Here is a 23,970-nt window from a genome sequence, read left to right as displayed (position 1 = left end):
AGCCCAAGAGGGTGACGGGTTAAATAAACAAATAAATAAATAATATAATGTGGGCATGTGCAGACTCGACATCATGTTAGATAAAAACCAAAACACATTAGAACCAAAATAAAACAATTATACTGGTTAGTCGGCAGATACTCTCAACTTGATCTAAAATCAAAGAGATAGATTTTTCAGACAATCATAAAGCCAATTTAGACCTAGGAACTATAAATATGACTTGAGGAATACATATTGATGTATTTATCTTGCACTCGTCTTGCTTGTGAATTAATTCATGTACAAATGAAATGTAGCAATAAATTAATTTATAATTAAGATTGTACTAAGCATATCTAATAAAGATGTTACCAAAAAAAAATGTGCAGACTGAAAATATTTTCTATTTTCTAGTATCGCCTCAATTATTGTACTGGTAATATTAGTTTGTTTAATATCGACATTAAATGTCAAGCAGATTTAGATCAGATTACAAGGAACTCATATTCATTTATCTATTTTTATTATCAGTATGTCAAACAAATCGTTTCGAAAAAATATTATTTCTAAGTTTTCTGTAAGATATGTAATAAAGCAGATGATTGATGTCACCATTGACGGATAAATCTGTAACTTGACTGAATTTAAATTATTTAAACAACGAAATCAAGAAAGTGTTTATGGATACAGGCGCTCAATTTTTGCAATATTAATTTTATAATCAACCATAACAATGTATGTATTAAGTTTGTATCGATACACTTCCATTATCATCCCAGGGTCCTATGATAAGTCATTGGCCTTGACCTTGACATTAGCTGTCCAATGTTTTATGACCGATATGGAAGGTGTAGAGTCTGTATTTTTTGTATTCTTTTTTAATATCTACGTTTATTTTCATTTTTAAAAACAACTAACTTATCACGGTTTAATTCTCAGCTATCTCAATTAGTGTAAGATTACAAAAAACAGTTTATATGTGTGCAATACAAAAACTCAATAGTCAGAGATTTGACAGTTGTATATTATTAATAATATTAAAAAGTATATCTTCCTACAAACTAGCATCCGTATCTCCTATCTGAATCAAGTCTTAATACATACGGAATAGTCCTCATAACACATGCTTTTTATTATAAAATTAAATTAAACACCAGGCAAAACTATAAAAACTAGAATAATTTTAAATAACATGATGCAACACATAATCTTTTCCAGACAACATATCATATTCCATAAATTATATAAAACATAACAGCAAATTAGTTTAAAGTATTGTTTAATTAATCAGGTTAATTGATATTCCAACAAATTATTTAAATAATACTTTTGAGCTAATTTCTGATAAATTTATTAAAACTATCCAACGCGATTCTGTTGAGAGATTTAAGCAGCGATAAAAGCAATGAAAATAATATTTACTTGATATATTATATATCTACTTATAACTGAATTGTCTAAAGTAGGTACTTGGAATAATTATTAAAAGGTTGAAAGCCTTATGATAACAAATAGTTAATCTGTATATACCCTAAAATACAATATAAACATTATAAAGCAATTACTTAAAAACTTCATGTAAAACAAGGTACTGTCGTCATCAAAATAAACATTATGAAGCTATATAATCACGACACAAAAGAAATTAGTCACTGAACCAAATAATAATCGCATAAAACAAGACGTTTATCTAAAACCTTTAACTATTACCAAACATCTATATAAAAATTTTAAAAAACTCCGTTTCATTGCAAATTAAATATACCAAACTGAGAATACTACTATAGTAAAAAATTGTTTTTTACAATTATTATATAAAAATATATATATTCCTTTAATCATATTTATATTAATAAAAAAACACCATCGCCAGTTCATCATGAAAATTATCTTAATTAATTAAAATATAAACTATTAAAAATTATAAATTAATACATTTCTAAAATAAACAACATTGTTAATAAATTGAAACTATATATAATATAACTACATGTACATTTCAAAATAACACTATCTTAAGTAGAAAACCTTACTATGAAAGTAAAGAAGACATTGTATTATTACAAACTAACCTTAAAATCTGTTGTTTATTTAGGTTCTTAGTTGTGTTGTGAATTAAGATAATCATAAAATAACAGTCTTTAATAGATACAGTTTTAACAATGTCGGATATAAGTGATAATGAGCAAGATTTGACAGTACAAGGACCAGTTGAAAATGCTTGGGCAATGAAAATTCCGTCATTCAAACCTGAAGATAACCCACATGGACTGGTGGAAGAAAGTTCATTTTCCACTTTATTTCCAAAATACAGAGAGCAATATTTGAAGCAAGTATGGCCGTTAGTGCAGAAGACACTAAATGAATATCACATTAAAGCTGAACTGGATTTGATAGAGGGAAGCATGGTGGTTCGAACCACAAGAAAAACATGGGATCCTTATGTTATTATTAAATCGAGGGACTTAATTCGTTTAATGTCAAGAAGTGTACCTTTTGAACAAGCCAAACGAGTTTTGGAGGATGAAATTAGTTGTGATATTATTAAAATAGGTAAAATAACAAGAAACAGAGAAAAATTTGTTAAAAGGAGGCAGCGTTTAATTGGACCTAATGGTTGTACATTAAAGGCTATAGAGCTGCTTTCAAACTGTTATATCCTAGTTCAGGGACAAACTGTCTCTGCATTAGGGCCCTATAAAGGCCTGCAGCAAGTTAGAAAAATTGTAGAAGACACAATGAAGAACGTCCATCCTATTTATAATATAAAAGCACTGATGATTAAAAGAGAGCTAATGAAAGATTCTAAATTGAAGAATGAAAATTGGGAGAGGTTTCTACCTAAGTTTGTTAGTAAAAATGTTAGCAAACCTAAGCAACCTAAAAAGAAAAAGGAGAAAAAGCCTTACACACCTTTCCCTCCGGCACAACCAGACACCAAGGTATTTATTATAGTTTTCTTATTTTAATTATTATTTTTTCATATAATATATTCCAGATTGACAAACAAATTGCTTCTGGAGACTATTTTCTTACTAAAGAACAAAGGAAGACCAAAAAGCAGAAGGAAAAAGATGAAAAACATATGGAAGCTGCTAAAAGAAGAGAGGAGAAAAGAAATGAAGCCTTTGTGCAACCCACTGAACCAGAGCCATCGACCTCAAAGAAAAGCGAATCAGTTAATACAAAAGTTGATATTGCAGCTCTTAAAGAGAAAATCAACAAAGCTAAAAAGAAAACAAAGAGAACTGATTTCAAATTGTAAATATTATTGATTTTAAAATAAAAATATATATTAAAAACATTTATATATGTATATTTTCTTCCAATTTTACGTCTTATAATGAGTGAAGAAGAAGTCGCCTTAACCTCGTCAACTATCATAACTGTAAATACAAACAAGGCTAATTCAAGATTTTTTAACAATTTGTTAGCATGTCGGCATATATTATGGGTATTACTTCAAACGGTGGATTACCTATATTTTCACGAAAAAAAGGCAATTGCGAAAATGTAATTATTAAATATTTATCATTTTATAATATAAAATGAAGTATATATTTTAGAAAAATTGTTTCTGAAAGTTTTCACATTTCCAAAAATTTGTCAGTGAAACTGTAAAAATTTATATTTTATGGATTGTATTAATTTTAACGTTACAGCTTTCATTTTCAACATTGGGTTCTTTAAATGGTGTACATATGTTTGGAAAACCTCTGAATATTGAACTTCTTAATACTATTAGCAATGATTATTCAGTAGGATGGAAAGAATTTAATGACAGGTATTTAGCATATTCCCATTTCTTTATATTTTGGTAAGAAATGTTTAAAAATTTTAGTTTAGTGATTATTGGTTTAGCTAGTGGCTGTTCCATTGATGTATTAAATAGATTACTTCAGCTGGTTTATGATGCAGTTGTTCTCATAGCAGGAATTAATGAGATACAAACTCAAAGGAATATTGAAAGATTAAAAAGAGAATTGAGAGTTAGTGATATAGAGATCTTAATAATGTTGGTGATTTGATGACGTGTGATTTTAAAATTATAGGTTTCTTTTCCTGTTATTGATAGGTTGCTAGATTCTCTAGACTGTGGTGATTCTAGCAACAAGCATTCCTCAGATATTGTGGGATACGTAGAAACTATACTTTGCCCAGAAAATCATCTTCTTCAGGTAAATAACAAGAAGAGTTAAAAGATTGTGTTTAAATGGAAGTATACAGGGTATTTTAGATTCTTTTACTGAGTGTGTTGATTCAATGTTCAGTTGTATTCTGGTTAATGGTAAAATTGCTGTTGCAACTGAGAGCTGGTGGTCATTGCACCCACATGAAGTGAGGCTGTTAACGTTGTTGGCTGTTACAGAAAATAAAGATATTTCTAAAGATATACCAGTATTTTTACCATATAAAAGTCCTACTGTAAGTAATTATGTTTAAAGAACAAGATTATGTATTTTAAAATAGGTTGCATTTAGATTTGTGGCATGCAGTTTAATATCTGATGTTCAAGTTTGCTGTTTATGTGGTTCAACACCTGCCCTAGTTAACATTGAACAATTTGCTGCTCAATGTTTTAAAAATTCCACTGACTTATTGAAATCGGCTTCTCAGTGTGTACCCAGAAATTTCCCTTCATCGGTTTCAATTGACAGTGGGATATTAGGGTAGGGAATATTTATTTTATACAGTGCCAACAAATTAATGTCAATTTCTAGATTACTATTAGTCAACGTCAAAAGAAAAAAATATATGATGTCCAAAAATCCTCAGCAGAATTCGTCCCGGAAAACCAGCAGCAGTTCGCATCGTTTGGATATAATCAGAACATTTTTCTATCAAGCTGTTTTAAACATCCTGGTGCCTAATTCTAAGACTTGGCAAGACAATAACGTTTCGGACGATTTAAAAACTGATAAGTTGGCTTTGGACGAGTATAACGAAGGATTAGAGAGCTATTGGTGTTCCGAATACCACAAATGCCATGCGGTCAAGATTAACGACAATATTCTGTGTGTTTTATACAGCTCTGCCACGCCCACATTCGCAATGAGATTGATTAGTAAACAAACCTTGAATCTACTTGTTTCCGATAAACAGGTATGTTGGTGAGCGATATTTATATTAATTTTTATCAGCGTTCGTCCATTTTTATTATTGCTATATTTTAATAAATTTTTACGTATATATTTGAGTGTATTTTTTTGTTGTTTTGAGCTAATAACAAAGATAGTAAGGTTGATTGACCTTACCAAAAGGAACTCTGAAAGAATAGCTTATTGCACGGCTCACTAGAGTGTTTTTATAACTGATATTTTGATCAGAAAGCTTCAATATTGTTGGGTTAAATAAATCAGAAAGGCTTTACAAAAATGCTGCCCCAAAAATAATTGAAACTATGAAAAATTATAAACCAATTTATTCAAATTGCGACATCTCCTTAAAAAGTTAAATATATCCAAAGAAAAAGCCTTGGAACCATTGTATTCAGAGTAATTAAAAATGCAAATTATGTTTGGAATTTATATGTAACAACATATATTAAGAACAGGAATTCTTAATAGTATTCCATGTTAGTCATGATCTGCAATATTATTTAAGGATGTTTATAATTTAACATAATGAACTGACCCAACAAATTATAAGATTTTGATATGTATCCCAGTGAATATACGAACAGATATTTATTCTTCACAACTGATCCTGATGGATTCTACCAATAAAATATTCAAAATATATTGGCATATTCAATTCTATTTGTATAGGTCACAATATAAGGGTGATTTTGCGTTACTTAAACATAATTAATCAATGTTAGTAAACATTCTGATTTTGTATTTGTCATAATACTTTCATATCTTTTCTATTCTGACACTAGCGTTTTAATTATATTTGATATTACTTTTTATGCAACCTTATATTTAGATTAGATATTATATAATTAAAATTAATTAAACTTTTATTGCCTTTTATTATATCGTTTTGTTAACTAAGTGCCATGAAGCAATTACCGAAACAAACGCCTTACTTGCTTACATTAATTGCATTTAACTGCTCAGTTATGTCATTCAGTCTCCAAACAATTGAATACTGGTGAAGACAATGCGTGCAAAGCATTGAAACAACTGTATCTTGGTGTACAGTCACTAGTAATACCACTAGTTATTTCCAGGCATTAATTAACGATTCTTGAAATTTGCCTATGATTAGAGGCATAAATTTCAAGATTTTGAATTATCTGCCTCTCATCTGTACTATAGTAAAGAAAGGTATTTGACAATTATTATATAAAGTATATTTTCCGCACAGAACATTTAAAAATTCTGCCTATTTTGTGATTTTCCTTTTATCATGTTCAAACTAATTAATAACTTCGCCATTTCGCCCAGAAAACTATTTTAATTAATTAAAATATAATAAATAAAATGTATACATTTCTAAATAATCAATATTTTTAATTAATAGGAAGTATGTGCCTTTTAAAATAACACTATATTAAGGAGAAAACGTCACTATGAAAGTAAAGAATATATTGTATTATCACAAATTAACCTTAAAATCAGTCGTGTGGTGATGTCAGGCTTTTTCTTTTTTCGCGAACTGGCCATAGAATAAGATCGACCATACGATCAAGGGCACGCAGAAAAACAGACAGCAGATTCATTAATCATTCGGCGCCATTCATTTTTCTATGTTCGGCGCTCACGCATCATACATTCAATCAACAATCATCCAAAGACCAAAGATTCATACATTTTATGTATAATAGTTAGTGTTAGTAATAAAGTGTTAAGGGAAACATAGTTTCGTTCAATTAACTACCCGAAGACCTCCATAAGTGGTGACCCCGACGCAATAAATTCAAAACAAAAATGGAGGACAGTACAATGACATCCGAAACCAGCCACATTAGCCGGGTAAGCTTCAAACCGCCAGAATTTTGGAAAAAATAACCGGAAACGTAGTTCTACAGAATAGAGGCTCAGTTCAGGGCGGCTGGTATTACAACAGATGCAACCAGATTCGATTATACTATCGCAAGCTTAAATCACGATGTCTTAAGTGAGGTAATAGACATAATTCGAAAACCACCAGGCACTAACAAATATGAAACGTTAAAACATAGATTAATAAAAGGGTTTGCGATCTCGCAAACTAACAAGATACGCAAGTTGATGAGAGGCATTCCGTTAGGTGACAAAACACCCTCACAATTGTTACACAAAATGCAAATTTTAAATGAAGGTAATATATCAGAAAAAGTTAACGGAAAGGCCTAATAATCAAATACATAAGCAATCATATAGCAGGAGACCAAATGACCAACTAGATATTTGTTGGTATCATAAAACATATCAGCAATAAGCCAGGAAATGTGTTCCGCCCTGTAGTTACTTGAGAAACTCAAGGAGACCTCAGTAAATGCAGCGTACAGGGTTCCCAATTCACCGTCTGAACATTATGGACAGAAACCAAAACATAAAGTTTTTAGTCATTCTACCAAGAAACAAGTACAGGAGGCATATAACCCTAATTTTAATCTTTTCTCTGCTAACGGCTCGAAGATCGCAATTCACGGCACAATTAAATTGTCATTAGAATTTGGAACATTTGACTGGATTTTGTAATAGTTGATGTAAAGGATCCTATATTGGCAGCAGACTTCTTATCCTATTATGAAATACAGGTAGATGTCAGGTACCAAAAACTAATATACCCTTCAAACCAGACTTTCACTAAGTGCAATAGAACAGCCAGGAAAACATGTGCCGTCAGCATAATGGAAAGGGAGGATCCGTTCAGTAAGATCATTGCCAAATTTCCAAATATCATCCGACTATTAAAAGATTGTGTTAATACAGATACAATGCATCACATCGAGACAAGAGGACCACCAACACACGCAAGAAGCAGAATACTAGTAACCCACAAATTAAATTATTTGAGTGAAGAAATAAAAAAACTTGAGAGAGAAGGAATAATTAGACAATCATCATCCAGCTGATCAAGCCCGGTTCATATGGAAGAGAAGAAGGACGGTTCATGGAGAATAGGCGGAGACTATCGAACGTTAAATGCAAACACCAAACCAGATCGATATCCTAGGGGTGAAAAAATATCGATATATCGATATTTTCTGAAGAAAAATATGGATTTTTTGGCTGTTATATTGACATATTGGTATTATTTAGCCGATATTTATCGATATTTTTAGAATAATTTAAATATAAATTTTAATAAATTTTATTTATCAAAAATATGATTATAAAAATATTAAAATTTATCAAAAATATTAATACAGTTTAAGAAATTTAGAAATAATATATATTTTTTAGATATTTCGATATATCGACATATATTGTTATTTTAAGAATAAATGTTGATATTTTAAAAAATATCGATATATCGTTTTCGATATTTTTTAAAAAATATTGATATATCGAAGAAAAAAAAATATATCGATGTTTTACTTGCAATATTGATATTTTTATGTAATATATAAGTTTTTTTTTAAATTTTTTTATAATGTTTAAGAAATATAATTATTTTTTTTTGAAAAAATATTGGCTTAAAAATATCGATATATCAATATCAAATCAAATTGCCTGAGACCATTTCCTTACTAAAGGATAAAGGAAGACCAAAAAGCAGAAGGAAAAAGAGAAAAACATATGGATGCTGCTAAGAAAATTAATTTCAAATTGTAAATATTTTACTGATTTTAAAATAAAACTATATTTTAACATAATTATTTTCACAGGGCCCTTTATTATATTCTTCAAATATAACAGGTCAATTGAAAAGTCCCCGGGTTACCATAGTAAAGCACATTTTTTTGGGAAAATTATTTTTTTTTATTCAACATAATTCTCTTCAAGGGTGATACACTGATTATAGCGACCCTCCAACTTTTCGATACCATTTTTGTAGTACGATTTATCCCTTGCTTCAAAATAGGCCTCAGTTTCGGCGATAACCTCTTTATTCGACGAAAATTTCTCCCTAGCCAGCATTCCTTTGAGCCTAACTAAATAACATATGGAATTAATTCTAGTAGCTTCATCTATCTGTTAGACTGGTGACTTTTCAATTGTCCTGTTACGTATACATTTTAATAACTCGCAACGTTGAAAACTCAAATACTTGTGCGCATGCGGGGATTTTCCAGAACTGGACTCTTGTGGTTCTGCAGAATTAGCCACTACTCTTTTAATAATATAACAAGAGCCGAATTTGAAAAGCCAAAAAAGAAAGTTCAGAAAGTCCTTTTTCTTTTCCACATTGTTTTATATATTAGTGCTGTTAAACAAAATTATTTCTGTTGGAGTTTGAGTTCTTAATAAAATAAACCAGACTTCACACATTTTAGTGTTACTGCATCATAACTAAAAGGGAGAGCTCGAAAAGATTTGACAAGTTTTTTAAAAAGTCACCTTAAATAAATGGAGCCACTGGTGCCATACCTATCACCCTAGTTGATACGTTAATACGCTAGTTGGTAGAAACTATCACAACAGATAAGAAGTACGGAAATCAAAATATTGGATTTCCTGCTTTTATTTGCAGGAATATTTGAAAAATATGAAATATTGCCTGGACGTAACAGGAGTAATAATTCTAGTAAAGAAGACATAAGAAAGAATTATGTTATTGGTTTTGCCAATAGGGATAGTGATCAACCACAGACATCAAAAATGGAGTTACAGATGGTCTGCTTCCTAAACGATATAAGCAAAATGCTTACCAACCCATAAAATGTGTTCATAAAAGTATGTGGTCATTAGGTACTGGGGAAAGATTCAATGTTTTCTTTAGCAGGTTTTACTATTTTACTGATCAAAAAGCTGTGTTGGATTACTTACAATACTACCTGAGTGTATTTCGTAATTTGTATTTTAACTGAAAATAGTTAAAATACTGTATCTTGCATTCTATATTTTAAATGCAGGACAATTCGTATTTTAATTACATGCGAGATAGTATTTTGTAATTAGTATTTTAGTTAAAGTAAAACATGTATTAAACATGCATGTAAAACACAAATTGTATCACATGTCATACTCAAATTAATTATTTAAACATTCTAAATATTCAAAATGATATGAAAACTTTTCTTGTATATAATTAGTGTGATACCGGAAGGTTATTTCAGTAAGAAAACTAAACTAAATTATTTTTTAGCTTAGCTTCTGTTCTATAAATTATTTGATCTATTATTTAAGATCTTACCTTACTATTAATACATTTTATATCAATATTGATTATTGATGTCGAAGCTAACTATTGTCTATTAATAATTCATGAATAACAAAGAATTATTTTAAGGTTTTTTAATTTGACACTATTCAGCAACATTTACACTTTATGATGTTTGGAGGTGTCCTAATTTAATATAATTATTTTACTAAGTGTCCTGTACATCAGTTTGGTTTTATGAGGAATCGTTAAACAGTTGAGCAGGTATATAGAATTATAGACCTTATGTAAAATTCTTACAAAGAGATAATGTTTGCTCAGCTGTATTCTTGCGCAAAGAATTTAATAAAGTCTGGCATACAAGACTCATGTTTAAATTATATAAAATGTTACCAATGTTAAATATTAATCAATTATATCACAATCAGGATGTTACTAAACAAATTTACCTACTCTATAACCGTGCCTTACCACAAATAAGAAACATCTACAACTACATTTTTGCTGATGATAATGTGATACAAGCGAAGAATTAACCAAAAAGCATTAATACGCAAGTAATAATATAACACATTGACTGAAAAGTCCCGGGCCTAACACATAGAGGGCGCTAGTTTTATTGCATTCACCGCCATTTTAGTTAGTATTATCCTTCAAAAACAGCTCTTAAAATTTCATGATATTCTACTGATAAGTTTCTAAGTTATTGCGCTAAGAGTTAAGACAAGGTTAAGGTGGGTTAGAGACACTACTTTCGTGATTTTCAAGAAAATGAATCAAAAACAATTTCATGTTTGAATTTTAACTCTGCTTCTTGATGGGAAAAATACCGTTCAAGTGAAGCAATGGCTCGAAAATTGTTATAAGGACTCTACTCGATCAGAAACAACAATAAAACGTTGGTTTGCTGACTTCAAAAGTGGTCGTAGAGGCACCTATGATGCAGAACGCAGTGAACGCAAATGAGGTAGTGTTACTAGTACGGCAGTGTGGTAGTGACAAAAGAAAACATAAAAATATCCACCAAATTGTTGTGAATGATCGAAAAATGAAAATGAGTTGAATTAAAATAAATAACACTATTAACCAATAGGGTAACAATGAATGGTAATGATTAGGTCCTACTTTCGGTCTATTTTATTACTATTTACTATCGACTGTTTCAGTAGTGTACTTGTAAGCATGTGTTAATGTAATAAGGTAAAAATATTTAAATTGTGAATGATAAATAGTAAAATACTTTTAACTGTTTTTATGGCAATAATAGATAATATTTCGATCTCTCTCTCTATTTTTGTTAAAAAATATTTCCGTTCGATAATGAATAAAGCATCTACATTATTTAAAGAAGCTCTAGTAGTTATTGTACGAACATTTTAAATTGTGCCATGGATTAGATTTTTTTCTTTGATTAGGTATATGTTTATATATTTTTTAGTACTAATGGTTATTGTACATCTTTAGCTTTTAGGTCTTGTTGAAGTTCTATTGTATCGTCTATATTTATTAGAGTATATTATTTAAAAATAACAATTAACATATTAAAATACGATAAAACATTTGTGGGGTATTATTCCATTCCATAGAAAAATCCATTCCCTTTTACAGATTCACAGAACATTAAAAGTAATTCTACTTCGTTTAAAATAAAATAGTAAATTGCATGCAAAAAAATATATAAATGACCCTGAAGGTCTAAAATATCGATCTAGCAGATGGAATTCTAAGAGCCATGTTAAATATATGATCGATAGAAGAGCAAATTATTCTATTATCAATATTCAATATATTCAATCCTAGTATGTAGAAAGGAAGAAGTACAACAAGTAGAGGACGTTGTAGTTTGTCTGGAGGATAGTTTGTAGGAAGTAGGAAGTTGGCTCTACGCAATATATGGCGGAATTAAGTTATGGAGTACTAAAGCTTAAGTTACGTTAAAGCCATTGTATAAAGACAAAATAGTTTGGTTACAAAGTATTAGAATGTTGATATAAATATCAATTCACCGCAACCGGAAGATAAACCATGTTAGCATGTTGGCATATAAGATTCAATGAAGTGACGAACAAGTTACGTTACAAAAAGATTAATAATAGGACACGTAGAGCAAACACCGGACTTAATAGAAAGTCTTTATGAAGTATAACAAGAGTACAATGCTTTTTTGGAACGGAAATAGAGGATATAGAAGAGGGATTAAAGATTCATTGAAATTGAAAATATTTGGATATACCAATGGGAAGCTGGACAAAAGAATACTTGGAAGAAGTGATGATCAACTAGAAACATTTTAGTGGATTCATTTTCATAAAGACAACCCAGTGGCATGGAGTAAATTCATTCGAAGACAAATACACACATGTAGGTTAGGCAGCCCAAGAACAAGCTAAATAATTATCATTAATTAGGTTTTGAATTAAATTAATGGGTTTTTGGTGATTATATCTATGATGCTTCAAAGTTTTTAAAAGTGTTCAAAGAGGGAATTATGCCTAAAGGAAAAAGTAAATTGTTCATTACTTTTGTTTCTCTGCCTCAGGCAGTAGAAAAAGTACAAGTGGCAGTCAACAAAATCTACAAATGGACGAACAATTGGAAAATTCAACTTAACAGCTCCAAATCTGTTCATGTTAATTTTGCATAGCGGCGAAATAATAAAAACTTATAATTATATCACTCAATGGATGCCCGATTCCTCAAGCAGAATCAGCTAAATACCTCGGAATCCACCTTGATGGTAGATTAAATTGAAAACATCATGTTAGACAAAAAGCAAAACACGTTAGAACCAAAATAAAACAACTATACTGGTTAGTCGGAAGATACTCTCAACTTTATCGAAAATCAAAGAGGTTGATTTATGAGAATCTGAATGATCATAGAGCCCATTTGGACGTACCCCATGCAAATATGGGGTTGCACTAAAAATTGAAATCAACTAGTCATCCAACGCTGTCAAAACAAGGTTCTTCGATTGATTATCAATGCCTATTGCTACGTTATCCAAGAATTCGCCTTGAAACACGAACGAAGATTACTAAATCATAGTAACGTGGAAGCAATAGAACCGCTGGACAGCGCGCAGGATGTATTTTCTGGCACTCGTCTTGCTTGTGAATTAATCCAAGTACAAGTGAAATGTAGTAATAAATTAAGATTATACTAAGCGTATCTAATAAAGATGTTATCAAAAAAAAACTTTTGTTCACCATATAATTGTGCAGACTTACTCAATTAAATCATATCAAGTATAGTTTCAAGTTCAAATAAATTTATATGTAGAATGCAACAGTTTTGTTCTCGAAATTTAAATGTATTTTTGTAATGATCTTTGTTTAGAGTGTTAATTAGGTTAGTTGTTAGAGCAAATTCCTAGTATATGGAAAAGAAGAAGAACAAAAGTAGAGAGCGTCGTAGTTTATCTGGAAGCTGTTCAAAATGGTATAAAAGACCAGCGAAGTAAATAAAGTTTCTCTCTTGTTCCAAAGCAAAAAGCGGTGCTATTAATTCAGTCCCGGCTCGAATCATAAGTGATTCCTAATATACCACAGATATTCGGAACAATTTATGATTTCCTTGAATGGTTTTTGTAAGTGCTTTAATGAAAAAATATCGTGAAAATATAAACTCGCTTTTACAAATGATGACATTTTACGTCTTAATAAAACTTAAGTCGATTTTCTTTTGAACTACTGACGTAACGAATCACTTCTCCGCTCCTTTAACGCATTTCAAGCAAGCGCATCACCAAACAGAGCCACGCCACTGTCCACCGACGTCGCTCAATAATAAAACCCTTCTTTTCTACTGCTCTAGTTCTCGGCCGACAGCCCGTCTCTCTCGCTCTACGCGTCGGAGTAGTCGCGAGCGACAGAGTGCGAGAACGATCGGAATCATCGTCGATTTACCAACACCCTAACCGGCAGCGGTAAGGCAAAATAACAGTCACACACTCAGCGATCGGTAATGTCGGCTCAAGTAATAGTATTGTGGCGCGAGCCTGTCTCTACGGTATGCGATAGTGTACGATACGGTTTCTGCGAGGATATCGCAAATTAATGTCGGGAAAACAAAAATAGCCGTCGAATATTTGGTTGCGGTTGAAAATTGTATCGGCAACGATGAGGCGTAACGTGAAGATTATGCTTGTTTTTACCGTAGTTTGGATGTTTGTTATTATTTACTATCTTCCAGGAGTTTCCAATAATAGTAATAAGGTAATTGATTCGATTTAACGTGATTTATTAACATTTTACATTCACCAAATGAAATCCGTCCAAATAAAACCATAAATATAATATTTTTCTTTTTTCTGGCTATAAAATTCAATTAAATTAATTTAATTTATCTGGCTTCCTTATTTTATATTGTTTGTTATATTTGATATTTGGGTAAGCACTCTGTATTTTACTAGAATATTACCAAATTTCCAGGAATATCGTAGATATTCGCAATTTGTTATATTAATAATTAAATATTAATATACTTGATCCATTTGATGTATTAACTATATTATGATTAATTTAATGTATCTCTCATCATTATTTAATATTAGTTGTTTTATTTGATGTCTAGGTAAGCATTCCGTATTTTACTAGAATTTTAAAATATTTCCAAGAATATTGTCGGTATTGACAATTTATTATATTGGTAATTAAAAAATATTAATATACTTGATACAGTTGACATAATTACGTATATAATTGATACATAATTATTTAATATTAGTTGTTAAACATATATCTGATATCTAGATAAGCCACTCTCCGTATTTTGCTAGAATTTTACCAAATTTCCAGAAATATTTTCGATATTCGCAATGTGTTATATTAATAATTAAAGATTAATGTACTTGATCCATTTGATGTATTAACTATATTATGATTAATTTAATTTATCTCTCATCATTATTTAATATTAGTTGTTATATTTGATATCTAGGTAAGCATTCCGTATTTTACTAGAATTTTAAAATATTTCCAAGAATATTGTCGGTATTGACAATTTATTATATTAATAATTAAAAAATATTAATATACTTGATACAGTTGACATAATTACGTACATAATTGATACATAATTATTTAATATTAGTTGTTAAACATATTTTTGATATCTAGATAAGCCACTCTCCGTATTTTGCTAGAATTTTACCAAATTTCCAGAAATATTTTCGATATTCGCAATTTGTCATATTAATATAATTGATCCATTTGATGTATTAACTATATTATGATTAATTTAATTTATCTCTCATCATTATTTAATATTAGTTGTTATATTTGATATTTAGGTAAGCATTCCGTATATTACTAGAATTTTAATATATTTCCAAGAATATTGTCGGTATTGACAATTTATTATATTAATAATTAAGAAATATTAATATACTTCATACAGTTGACATAATTACGCACATAATTGATACATAATTATTTAATATTAGTTGTTAAACATATTTTTGATATCTAGATAAGCCACTCTCCGTATTTTGCTAGAATTTTACCAAATTTCCAGAAATATTTTCGATATTCGCAATTTGTTATATTAATAATTAAAGATTAGTATACTTGATACAGTTGATGTCTTAACGGTATTATGATTAATTTATTTTATCTCTCATCATTATTTAATATTAGTTGTTATATTTTATATCTAGGTAACCACTATTAAGTAATTCGTAATAAGTACTAAGGTAAGCCTATTTTACTACAATTTTACGAAATTTCCAAGAATATTTTCGGTATTAGCAATTTATTATATTAATAATTGAATATTAATTAATATATTTGATACAGTTGATGTCCTAACTGAATTGTAATTAATTTAATTTCAAAAATTAAGTTCATTTGAAACTAAAAAAAACCTCTGGACTATAGGGGTTTCGGTTTACATTACCTCAGGTGATTAAATTCGTGTTATCAAGGAAAATTATGTTATTAATGATAAAAAATAATTGTGATAATGAGTTTTTTTTATAATATATTATATTTTCAAAATATGCTACATGCAAAATTGTCTGATGGCTTGTAAAGTTCTTAAAAAGTCAGAGAGGAGTTTAAAATAATGAATGTAATAAAATGTTGAGTTCACTTTGAGTGATTCGTGAACGCTGCATAATTTAAACCATACCATACCATTCATGCAATAGCTGAAAGTTGTATTATCATGACGTGCAAAAAGTTTATCAGCCCAATCTAATTGTAAATCTGAGTTCTCCAATGGAAGTTGCCACAGAAGTTAACAGAAAGGCTCCTGGAATTGATGGTATTTCAGCTGGGACATTGAAAGAGCTGCCACGAAAAGCAATCGTCATGTGATGTTCAATACTTGTTAGAGACTGAATCATGTTCCGGAATATTTTAAGGTTGTTCGAATAATAATGCTCAAAAAACCTGACGAACCAGCAAGGTAGAGCAAGCCTGAACTTAAAGGCCTTTATCGCTGTTGCCTACGATATAAAAATTATTTGAGAAACTGCTTTTAAAAAGTATTAAAGAGTATTGAAGAAGAGATAGAGATACTGGCTTGCGATATTCCTGGACGGCTCACAAGCCTTTGACCGGGTATGGCATTTAGGATTAATCTATAAAATGAGCAAATTGCTACTGCGGAATTACTGTCGACTGCTGGAATCATATATTTTCGAAATAAAAAGGGGCATTCACAACACTTAAACCTATTTTGACTGAAGTTCCACGGGGTAGTGTTTTGGGACCATTCCTATAACTGCTCTATACTGGTCATATTCCAACAACAAAAGAAACAATATTTGGAACAATTACCGACGACACAGTATGATGGCAAAAGATGTATCTGTGTTGTCCATGATGTATCGGTCCATATTAATTTTGCGTTGCGGAGAAATGACTACTTATATCACTTGACTGATGCCCGACTCTTCAAGCAGAATCAGCAAAATATTTGGGAATATATCTCGATAGTAGGTTAAATTGAAAACACATCATGTTAGATAAAAAGCAGAGCAGATTAGAGTCAAATTCAAGAAATTGTACTGGTTAGTCGGAAGATACTCTCAACTTGACCTAAAATCAAAGAGATTGGTTTATCAGACAATCATAAAGCCTATTTGGACCTATGGGTTGCTAATATGGAATTACACTAAAAGATTAAAACAACTAGTAATACAACGCATCCAAAACAAAGTTCTAGGATAAATAACCAATGCTTCTCGCTAAGTAACCAACAAAGCTGCACGATGAACTTGGAATCAAATGGATACACTATAATGAAACAATACCGCTACTGGACAACACGCAGGAAATGATAAGATTGAAGCGTACCAAACCACACGAACTAGTTTAGTGTTTAAGTGTACTCTTAACTTAACTAAACTAAATTAGTTTTATTTTAATATCAGAAATATATACTGTTGTATTAATCCCGTACTCGCCTAGCTTGTGTATTAATGCAAGGACAACAGAACAGTAGTAATGAATTAATTTGTAAATTAAAATTGTACTAATATATAATATAAGATGTAATTCATTAAAGAAAAATTAAATCTCTAATTTTTATATAACCTCATAATAAGTTGCAATCTTCTCTACACAAGTAGGCGCTTAAATTTAAGAAAACAAAAATTAACATAGATCGTTAATTAATTAAAATCGAGCTATCTGAATATTTTACGTTTTTTATCATCGTTTGGAGTGTGCTTCCAATCAGATTACGAATATAGATTTTTAGCTAATGCCACTAAAAGGAGGTCAATAAGTTTAAATTGAAATTCAGAAAATATCCCTGACCTAGTGATAGGAATTTTTTCACGCTGTTCGCCACTATTTATTAATAACGATCCGTAATTTCAGCCAAGTAAAAGCCTTTTAACATTTCGCGTTAAATATAGATCGCTTTACGTGTTTTCCTTTTATAACGTTCCGATGTTTGTTTTGTAAAAAGTGATTTATATCAGGCGGGTTCGCCAATATTAGTGACGCCATTCACATGACGACTACCTTAGCTTTAGAGGGACATGCATTGTTAACATTGTAACAATTTCGTCAACCCTTCTGTAAAATGTGTACTCATAATTGACAATAAACGCTTTAAAAGAATTTTGCAGTAATGTATGATGAATGGGAATTTGAGAATTCATAGTACAGTATAAACAGTGGGTTTTTACTAGCGTTGGGAACTATCGACTGAAAACAGTCGAAACAGTCGATAGTCGCAAAACAATCGAAACAATTGCACGGTTCGACCGTTTTTTTCAATTCGTGATGTCAGACGAAGATGTACGAATCCTTTCCTGTATACATTGTAAGAGAGGAAAAGATGGAGATAATTGCTTGGGGCAGTTAATTTTATATGTGCTTATATTTTCTTATGGTAGTATGAGCGAGACGTACATATTTCTTCACGTACTAACTTTAAAAAAGAAAAGGAAAACAATAATTACTGAATACTATTAACATGCAATTAATAATTTAATTTTAAAAGAAGTAGAATTACTTTTACATTTGAATGTTCTGTGGATCTGTAAAAAGGTATGGAATTTTTCTATGGAATGGAATAATACCACACAAATAATTCATCGTATTTTAATATGTTAATTGTTATTTATAGATAATATGCTATAATAAATATAGACAATGCAATAGAACTTAAACAAAACCTAAGAACTAAAGATGTACAATAACCCTAAATGCTAAATAAAAATTGAACATACACCTGAGGGTAGAAAAAAACTAATCCATGGCATAATTAAAAATGATCGCACAACAACTACTAGAGCTTTTTAAAATAAAATAGATGCTTTATTTATTATTGAACGGAAATATTTTTTAACAAAAATCGAAAGAGTCAGATCCAAACCAAAAAGTCAATCAAAAAAATGATTACCTATTATTGCCTTAGAAACAGTCAAAATTATTTTACTATTTATCATTCACAATTGTAATCTTTTTACCTTATTAACAATCTCAAACATTAACAATCTTGAAAAATATCGTTTCAAAATGCTGCTATATTAATACAAAATATATTGTTATTTACAGGCAAACTAGCAAAAAAAATCATAATCAAATCTGTATAAGTATAAATTTGGTACACTTTCGTCAAAGTCGCGGCTAGGACGACAGAGCCAGAATGTTAAAAATCAGTCGAATGAAACTAGTAGAGCCAAAAATAGTAACTAAAAGTACACGACCGAAACAGTCGATAGTAAATAGTAATAAAATCAGTCGGACCGAAAATAGCGACTGAAAACAGTCACTAGTAAAATCAGTCGAACAAAAAATAGCAACTGAAATAGTCGATAGTAAAAAGTAGTCAATTACTAAACAGTCGATAGTCAATTTCAGTCGAAAGTTCCCAACGCTAGATTTTACGCTGAGATAATTCGTTCAAGAAGATTAACACTACATTAGACTTATATTTTATACTTAAGTTTGTTAAATATATTTAGAAAAATGGAAACCCTTATTTTTAACTATTTTACGCACGTTTTATTCATTTTGTAAGTATTCCTGTAGCTGAGCTCGATATCGATTATTCACTTTTCTATCAAGGTCATCCCATACCAATTCGACAGAAGAGAGGTCTGCGATTATGCTGATCATTTTACTATTTTCAAAATGTTTTCGTTTTGTTCTTGCCTTAAGAAACTCTGGCACAATTTTGATGAATTCTTATTGAAAACACTAGATAGCTTTCTTGATTCAGTTTTCCATCAATATTAATCTTATTGTTACCGTATTGTTATTACCATCACCATACTTAACACTCTACAAAGTGCGCTTTTCTGAAGTCCATTCGCCTTCTATCGGTGCACAGAAAATGCCTCAGTTAGATTCAAAAAATTGGTCCAGCCGTTGGAACTTTAATATACGGACTATTAATGTTGTGTATGAAAATAGAAACCATCTCATTGAGTGTATGGAAGAAATGGCAAATTAATTCTCCAGCAACACAGCCTGCAGTGCAGCAGCCTCTATTCGCCGTACAATAAATGACTCGATCTTCAATGTTTGGCTAACTTTATATGATGCCCCAAGTAGAGATCCTTTTTAATCATTTACAGCAAAGAAAAATTGAACCTACTGGAAGAAGAGACGCTTTCGATAATTTTGAATGCAGAATTATTTGTGCTCCAAATAATATTGATAATATCATTAGTGAGGCATTAGATGTAATAAAGCATTAGCCACCAGAAAATAAGCGCAACTGTCCAGGCAACAGTAAATTTGATCGTCGAATTTCTGCATTAGAAGTGTTTGATGTTATAATAAAATGTGCATCATTTTTCGGAATACCTTGGAGAGTATTGCGGTAAATTTACTGAGGATAAACTCACTTCAGTGTGTTCTTTTTATCTCACACTTGATAAAGAACGATTAAGAACTGAACTGTCAGTTATTTATTCAAGAAACGATTACAGAAAGTTAAATCGTACACTATCACTTCTAAAAATTTTAATAGCACAATTTAGGAGACACGTTAAAGGAGGTTAGACAATTATTAGAAATCTTGGCAACAATTCCCATGACAACATCAAAGGCCGAAAAGTTTGTCAGAAATTGAATGGCCGAAGATCGTTTAACAACTCCTTCCATGCTATCCATGGAAAATCAGAATCTCCGAAACAGAAAATTTAAAATGATTACCAAATTTGCGAATAGAAAAGAACGTAGGATGGATTTAATTTATAAAAAATAGGTAAAAATTGCTGATAAGATTAACATTTTTATCAGGAGACGCCACTAACGGTACTACTTTATTTGCATATGTTACCAAATCAATTTTTCAATTTAAAATAAAATCTTCTAAAGAACCAGAACAAATTAAGTCACACATGTATATAAGTCACGATTACGACTTTCGGTACCGCGAACCTATTTCTATATAAGTCATTCAGATTGTGTCAGCCACTTTCATTTTTCATAATTGTCCAAGTACGCGGTAGAAAAGCGATCATATGTAATGTGAAGGTCGTACCTGGGAGGTGATTGCAAAAGTTAAAAATATCTTTTATTTGGTACGAATAAAACATGTTTCGGCTCATCTGTTGCGGTGGGAAGTATTTTAAAAATGGTCAGACATTTAAATATTTATGTATGGAATCGTGAAACTAGAACTTGTTCTGAAACTTATTATCTAACAATGATGAGTATTTTTATTATGATTCATTATTGTCTGGTGAAATTTTGAACATAAATTATTTGTTCCATTGCCGGCTATCAATTATTTTGATTATTTACTTTATAGAGCTAAGTTTTAAAAATTCAATGGTTTATATCGTGATTGTAAATATATTCCTTTATTATACACTTCTAGATTGTAAGAGATTATAACTCATAAACTATTGTGGCTGTATAATTTACTGTACTTTTTAAATGTACTATAATGTTAAAATATACATATAAATCACAATAACATTTTTGTTCAATTATTTAATTTAGAGTAGAATTTTCTTATATATCGAAGCCCAACTGAACTAAAACTCAGAGTTTATGCGGCAACATTGCGACGTTTTGACGTCACAAATTTAAATGAGGTATATACAAAATAACTTTGAATAGATTATATATTTATATTTGATGCTCTGAAGTCTTTACAGGTCAGAAAATGATCTTACTAATGATATTTTAATATAGTAAATTACCCTTATTAATACTTTGTTGATTATTCAAACTTAGTGGAAATTGAATTTAATTAAATGCCATTTAAAAAAGGTTAGTGAGTAAAAAAGGCTCTTGAGATAGTTCGCATATATTTTAATATCTTTTAATATACAGACATTTATTATTTTATTTATGTTATATATCAAATGCATTTCTGATCTTATATTGAAAATATACTGAAAACAAGTTTTAGAAACATGTTTTTAAATTACTCCCCTCTACTCTAGTAAGAGAGAAAGATAATGAACTTAATAAATTGTGGTCGAATTTCGACCACAGAGCGATCACTAGTTCAGATTCAACGAGGAACAGGCTTTTATTATCCCCAGAATCATATCGACTGTCCCAATAATGATATGTATATGGTTTAAAAGGAACATTTTTGTTTCAGCTTATAAAATAGTCCTTATTTTATTTTGCGCAAAAAAGTGAGTTGTTTAAACGCGAGCACAAAACGATACTGCCGGTTTAATTATATCACTACATAGTATAAAACAAAGTCGCTTTTTCTGTCCCTATATCCCTATGTGCGCTTAAATCTTTAAAACTACGCAACGGATTTTGATGCGGTTTTTTTCAATAGATAGAGTGATTCAAGAGGAAGGTTTATATGTATAATACATGCATAATATACCAAGGCAACATTGCTAATTTTAGAGGTTTCTAACGTGATGTCGTAAATTAACCTATTTTTTTAGGCTTATTTAGCAATTAGCAAAAACGCTGCCTAACGCTACGAGTTAGATCAAATTAATGTACTACAGTATTGTACACCATAAAAAGGTCTACAAAAAAGTCCGCGATGGTATATGTTTATCTTTTAGGGATAACCCACATTAACCATTTTTATTGTTTACTTTTTACGTGAGAAAATGGCTTATTTACGAAGCTATTTTAAGCAATACGGCATTAATCCTTATCGAATTAAGTACCTTAAATACAGTGTGCAATTAATATAGATCAATATGGTTCCTTACAGCATGTAAATTAAACAAATATTTTCGGAGATATTACAAATTTAAAATTTGCGTTTAAGAATGTGTAATATAATAAAAATTGTATGAATTGAGATATTCCAAAGATAGCAGGAAATCTTCATAGTAAGTATAGGGGAAGAGGAATTGTTTTACTCCAAATTTAATGCGTGCAGGCCAAGGGCAGTAATGAATGAACCAAAAATACTGGATCGATTTTAATCATGTTTTCATTGAGTGACATAGGCATATATATTTTATGCCCGTGCAAAATCGGAGCGGGCCGCTATGTTTTTATATACAACGTTCATATTTTTTCTATAGTGTATTTAATTTAGCATCAGCATTGCACCCGTGCGAAGCCGGGGCGGGTCGCTAGTTTTAGACATATAATAGAGACAACTTGTTCCTTCGAATGTGCTCAGAACGTATATTGATTTCATATATATGTCGAATCGATCGAACGACGAAGTAATCTTTAATTATTTCAATTAATGACAATAATACGCAATAATATTATATGTATATATGTGTGATAATAACTTAATTTTATGACTGATGGGAATTGATGCATTATCACATTTATTATTACTTTATTATCACATAAGTTCTGTTACAGCGGGAATATGATATGGAAATGAGGTTGGTTAGGCTAAGCCTCATCTAAAAAATACAAACATAAATAGAGAGTGCAGAGTTATTAGACAAAAAAATGCGGGTAGAAATGGTAGAAATGTTCAAACCTTCTAATAATTTCAACAAAGCTCGTTCTCCCAGGTACCATTTTATTACGGGAAGATTTTTGAGATGGATGAGAATTTTTTTTGATATGACGAATTGATTGATTTGATCTTTATTAGATATGCTTAGTGCAATCTTAATTATAAATTAATTGATTACTACGATTAATTTGTACTTGGATTAATTCACAAGCCAGACGAGTGCGAGGTAAATACATCAATATGTATTCCTCAAGTATAAAATTATAATAATTTAAGCTATAGTTTACACTAAAAGTATATACTTTATATAAGTTCGTATGGTTTGATTCGCTTCAATCTCCTGACATGCTGTGCGCTGTCTAGTAGTTGTATTGCTTCCACGTTAGTATGATTTAGTAATTTTCTTTCGTATTTTAAGGCAAAATCTTGGATAACTTCGCTAATCCA

At 30.3% G+C, this 23,970-nt stretch overlaps 3 protein-coding genes and 1 long non-coding RNA gene across 4 annotated transcripts in view; all 4 read left to right on the top strand.

Moving 5' to 3' along the window:
• The first annotated feature begins 2,037 nt into the window (after window positions 1–2,037).
• On the top strand, window positions 2,038–3,290 carry dbe (KRR1 small subunit processome component homolog dbe). Its single transcript, XM_076417582.1, has 2 exons — window positions 2,038–2,924; window positions 2,981–3,290. The coding sequence occupies exons 1-2, from the start codon at window positions 2,145–2,147 to the stop codon at window positions 3,245–3,247; spliced, it is 1,047 nt and encodes a 348-aa protein (XP_076273697.1). The 5' UTR covers window positions 2,038–2,144; the 3' UTR covers window positions 3,248–3,290.
• Window positions 3,291–3,343: 53 nt separating this feature from the next.
• Window positions 3,344–5,943, top strand: fy (fuzzy planar cell polarity protein-like protein). The gene is made up of 7 exons (XM_076417581.1): window positions 3,344–3,495; window positions 3,645–3,766; window positions 3,824–3,971; window positions 4,035–4,160; window positions 4,210–4,407; window positions 4,453–4,652; window positions 4,704–5,943. Exons 1-7 carry the CDS (start codon window positions 3,418–3,420, stop codon window positions 5,095–5,097), a joined length of 1,266 nt encoding a protein of 421 aa, XP_076273696.1. The 5' UTR covers window positions 3,344–3,417; the 3' UTR covers window positions 5,098–5,943.
• Window positions 5,944–7,646: 1,703 nt separating this feature from the next.
• Window positions 7,647–7,948, top strand: LOC143205330 (uncharacterized). The gene is made up of 2 exons (XR_013007794.1): window positions 7,647–7,787; window positions 7,848–7,948. It is a non-coding gene; the product is annotated as an uncharacterized LOC143205330 (long non-coding RNA).
• A 6,159-nt stretch (window positions 7,949–14,107) lies between these two features.
• Window positions 14,108–23,970, top strand: part of Pgant2 (Polypeptide N-Acetylgalactosaminyltransferase 2) — an 89,157-nt gene continuing 79,294 nt past the window's right edge. Inside the window, exon 1 of the mRNA XM_076417563.1 lies at window positions 14,108–14,399. Coding sequence (XP_076273678.1) covers window positions 14,304–14,399 — 96 coding nt within the window. The 5' untranslated portion in view covers window positions 14,108–14,303. The remainder of the gene's footprint in view (window positions 14,400–23,970) is intronic.

The sequence above is a fragment of the Rhynchophorus ferrugineus genome, unplaced genomic scaffold (genome assembly GCF_030347505.1).
Source record: "Rhynchophorus ferrugineus isolate W39M unplaced genomic scaffold, kcgeb_rfMv2 rfM11, whole genome shotgun sequence".
Lineage (NCBI taxonomy): Eukaryota > Metazoa > Arthropoda > Insecta > Coleoptera > Curculionidae > Rhynchophorus > Rhynchophorus ferrugineus.
The sequence above is the reverse complement of the archived record's forward strand: the minus strand, read 5'-3'. Positions and strand labels throughout refer to the sequence as shown.

Excerpts from the sequence above, each read along its gene's own strand:
- fy (XM_076417581.1), top strand. The coding sequence starts at position 3,418 with ATGTCGGCATATATTATGGGTATTACTTCAAACGGTGGATTACCTATA. Across the intron at positions 4,161-4,209 it reads CAGAAAATCATCTTCTTCAG|GGTATTTTAGATTCTTTTAC; the intron begins GTAAATAACAAG and ends GGAAGTATACAG. Across the intron at positions 4,653-4,703 it reads ATTGACAGTGGGATATTAGG|ATTACTATTAGTCAACGTCA; the intron begins GTAGGGAATATT and ends GTCAATTTCTAG.
- dbe (XM_076417582.1), top strand. The coding sequence starts at position 2,145 with ATGTCGGATATAAGTGATAATGAGCAAGATTTGACAGTACAAGGACCA. Across the intron at positions 2,925-2,980 it reads CGGCACAACCAGACACCAAG|ATTGACAAACAAATTGCTTC; the intron begins GTATTTATTATA and ends AATATATTCCAG.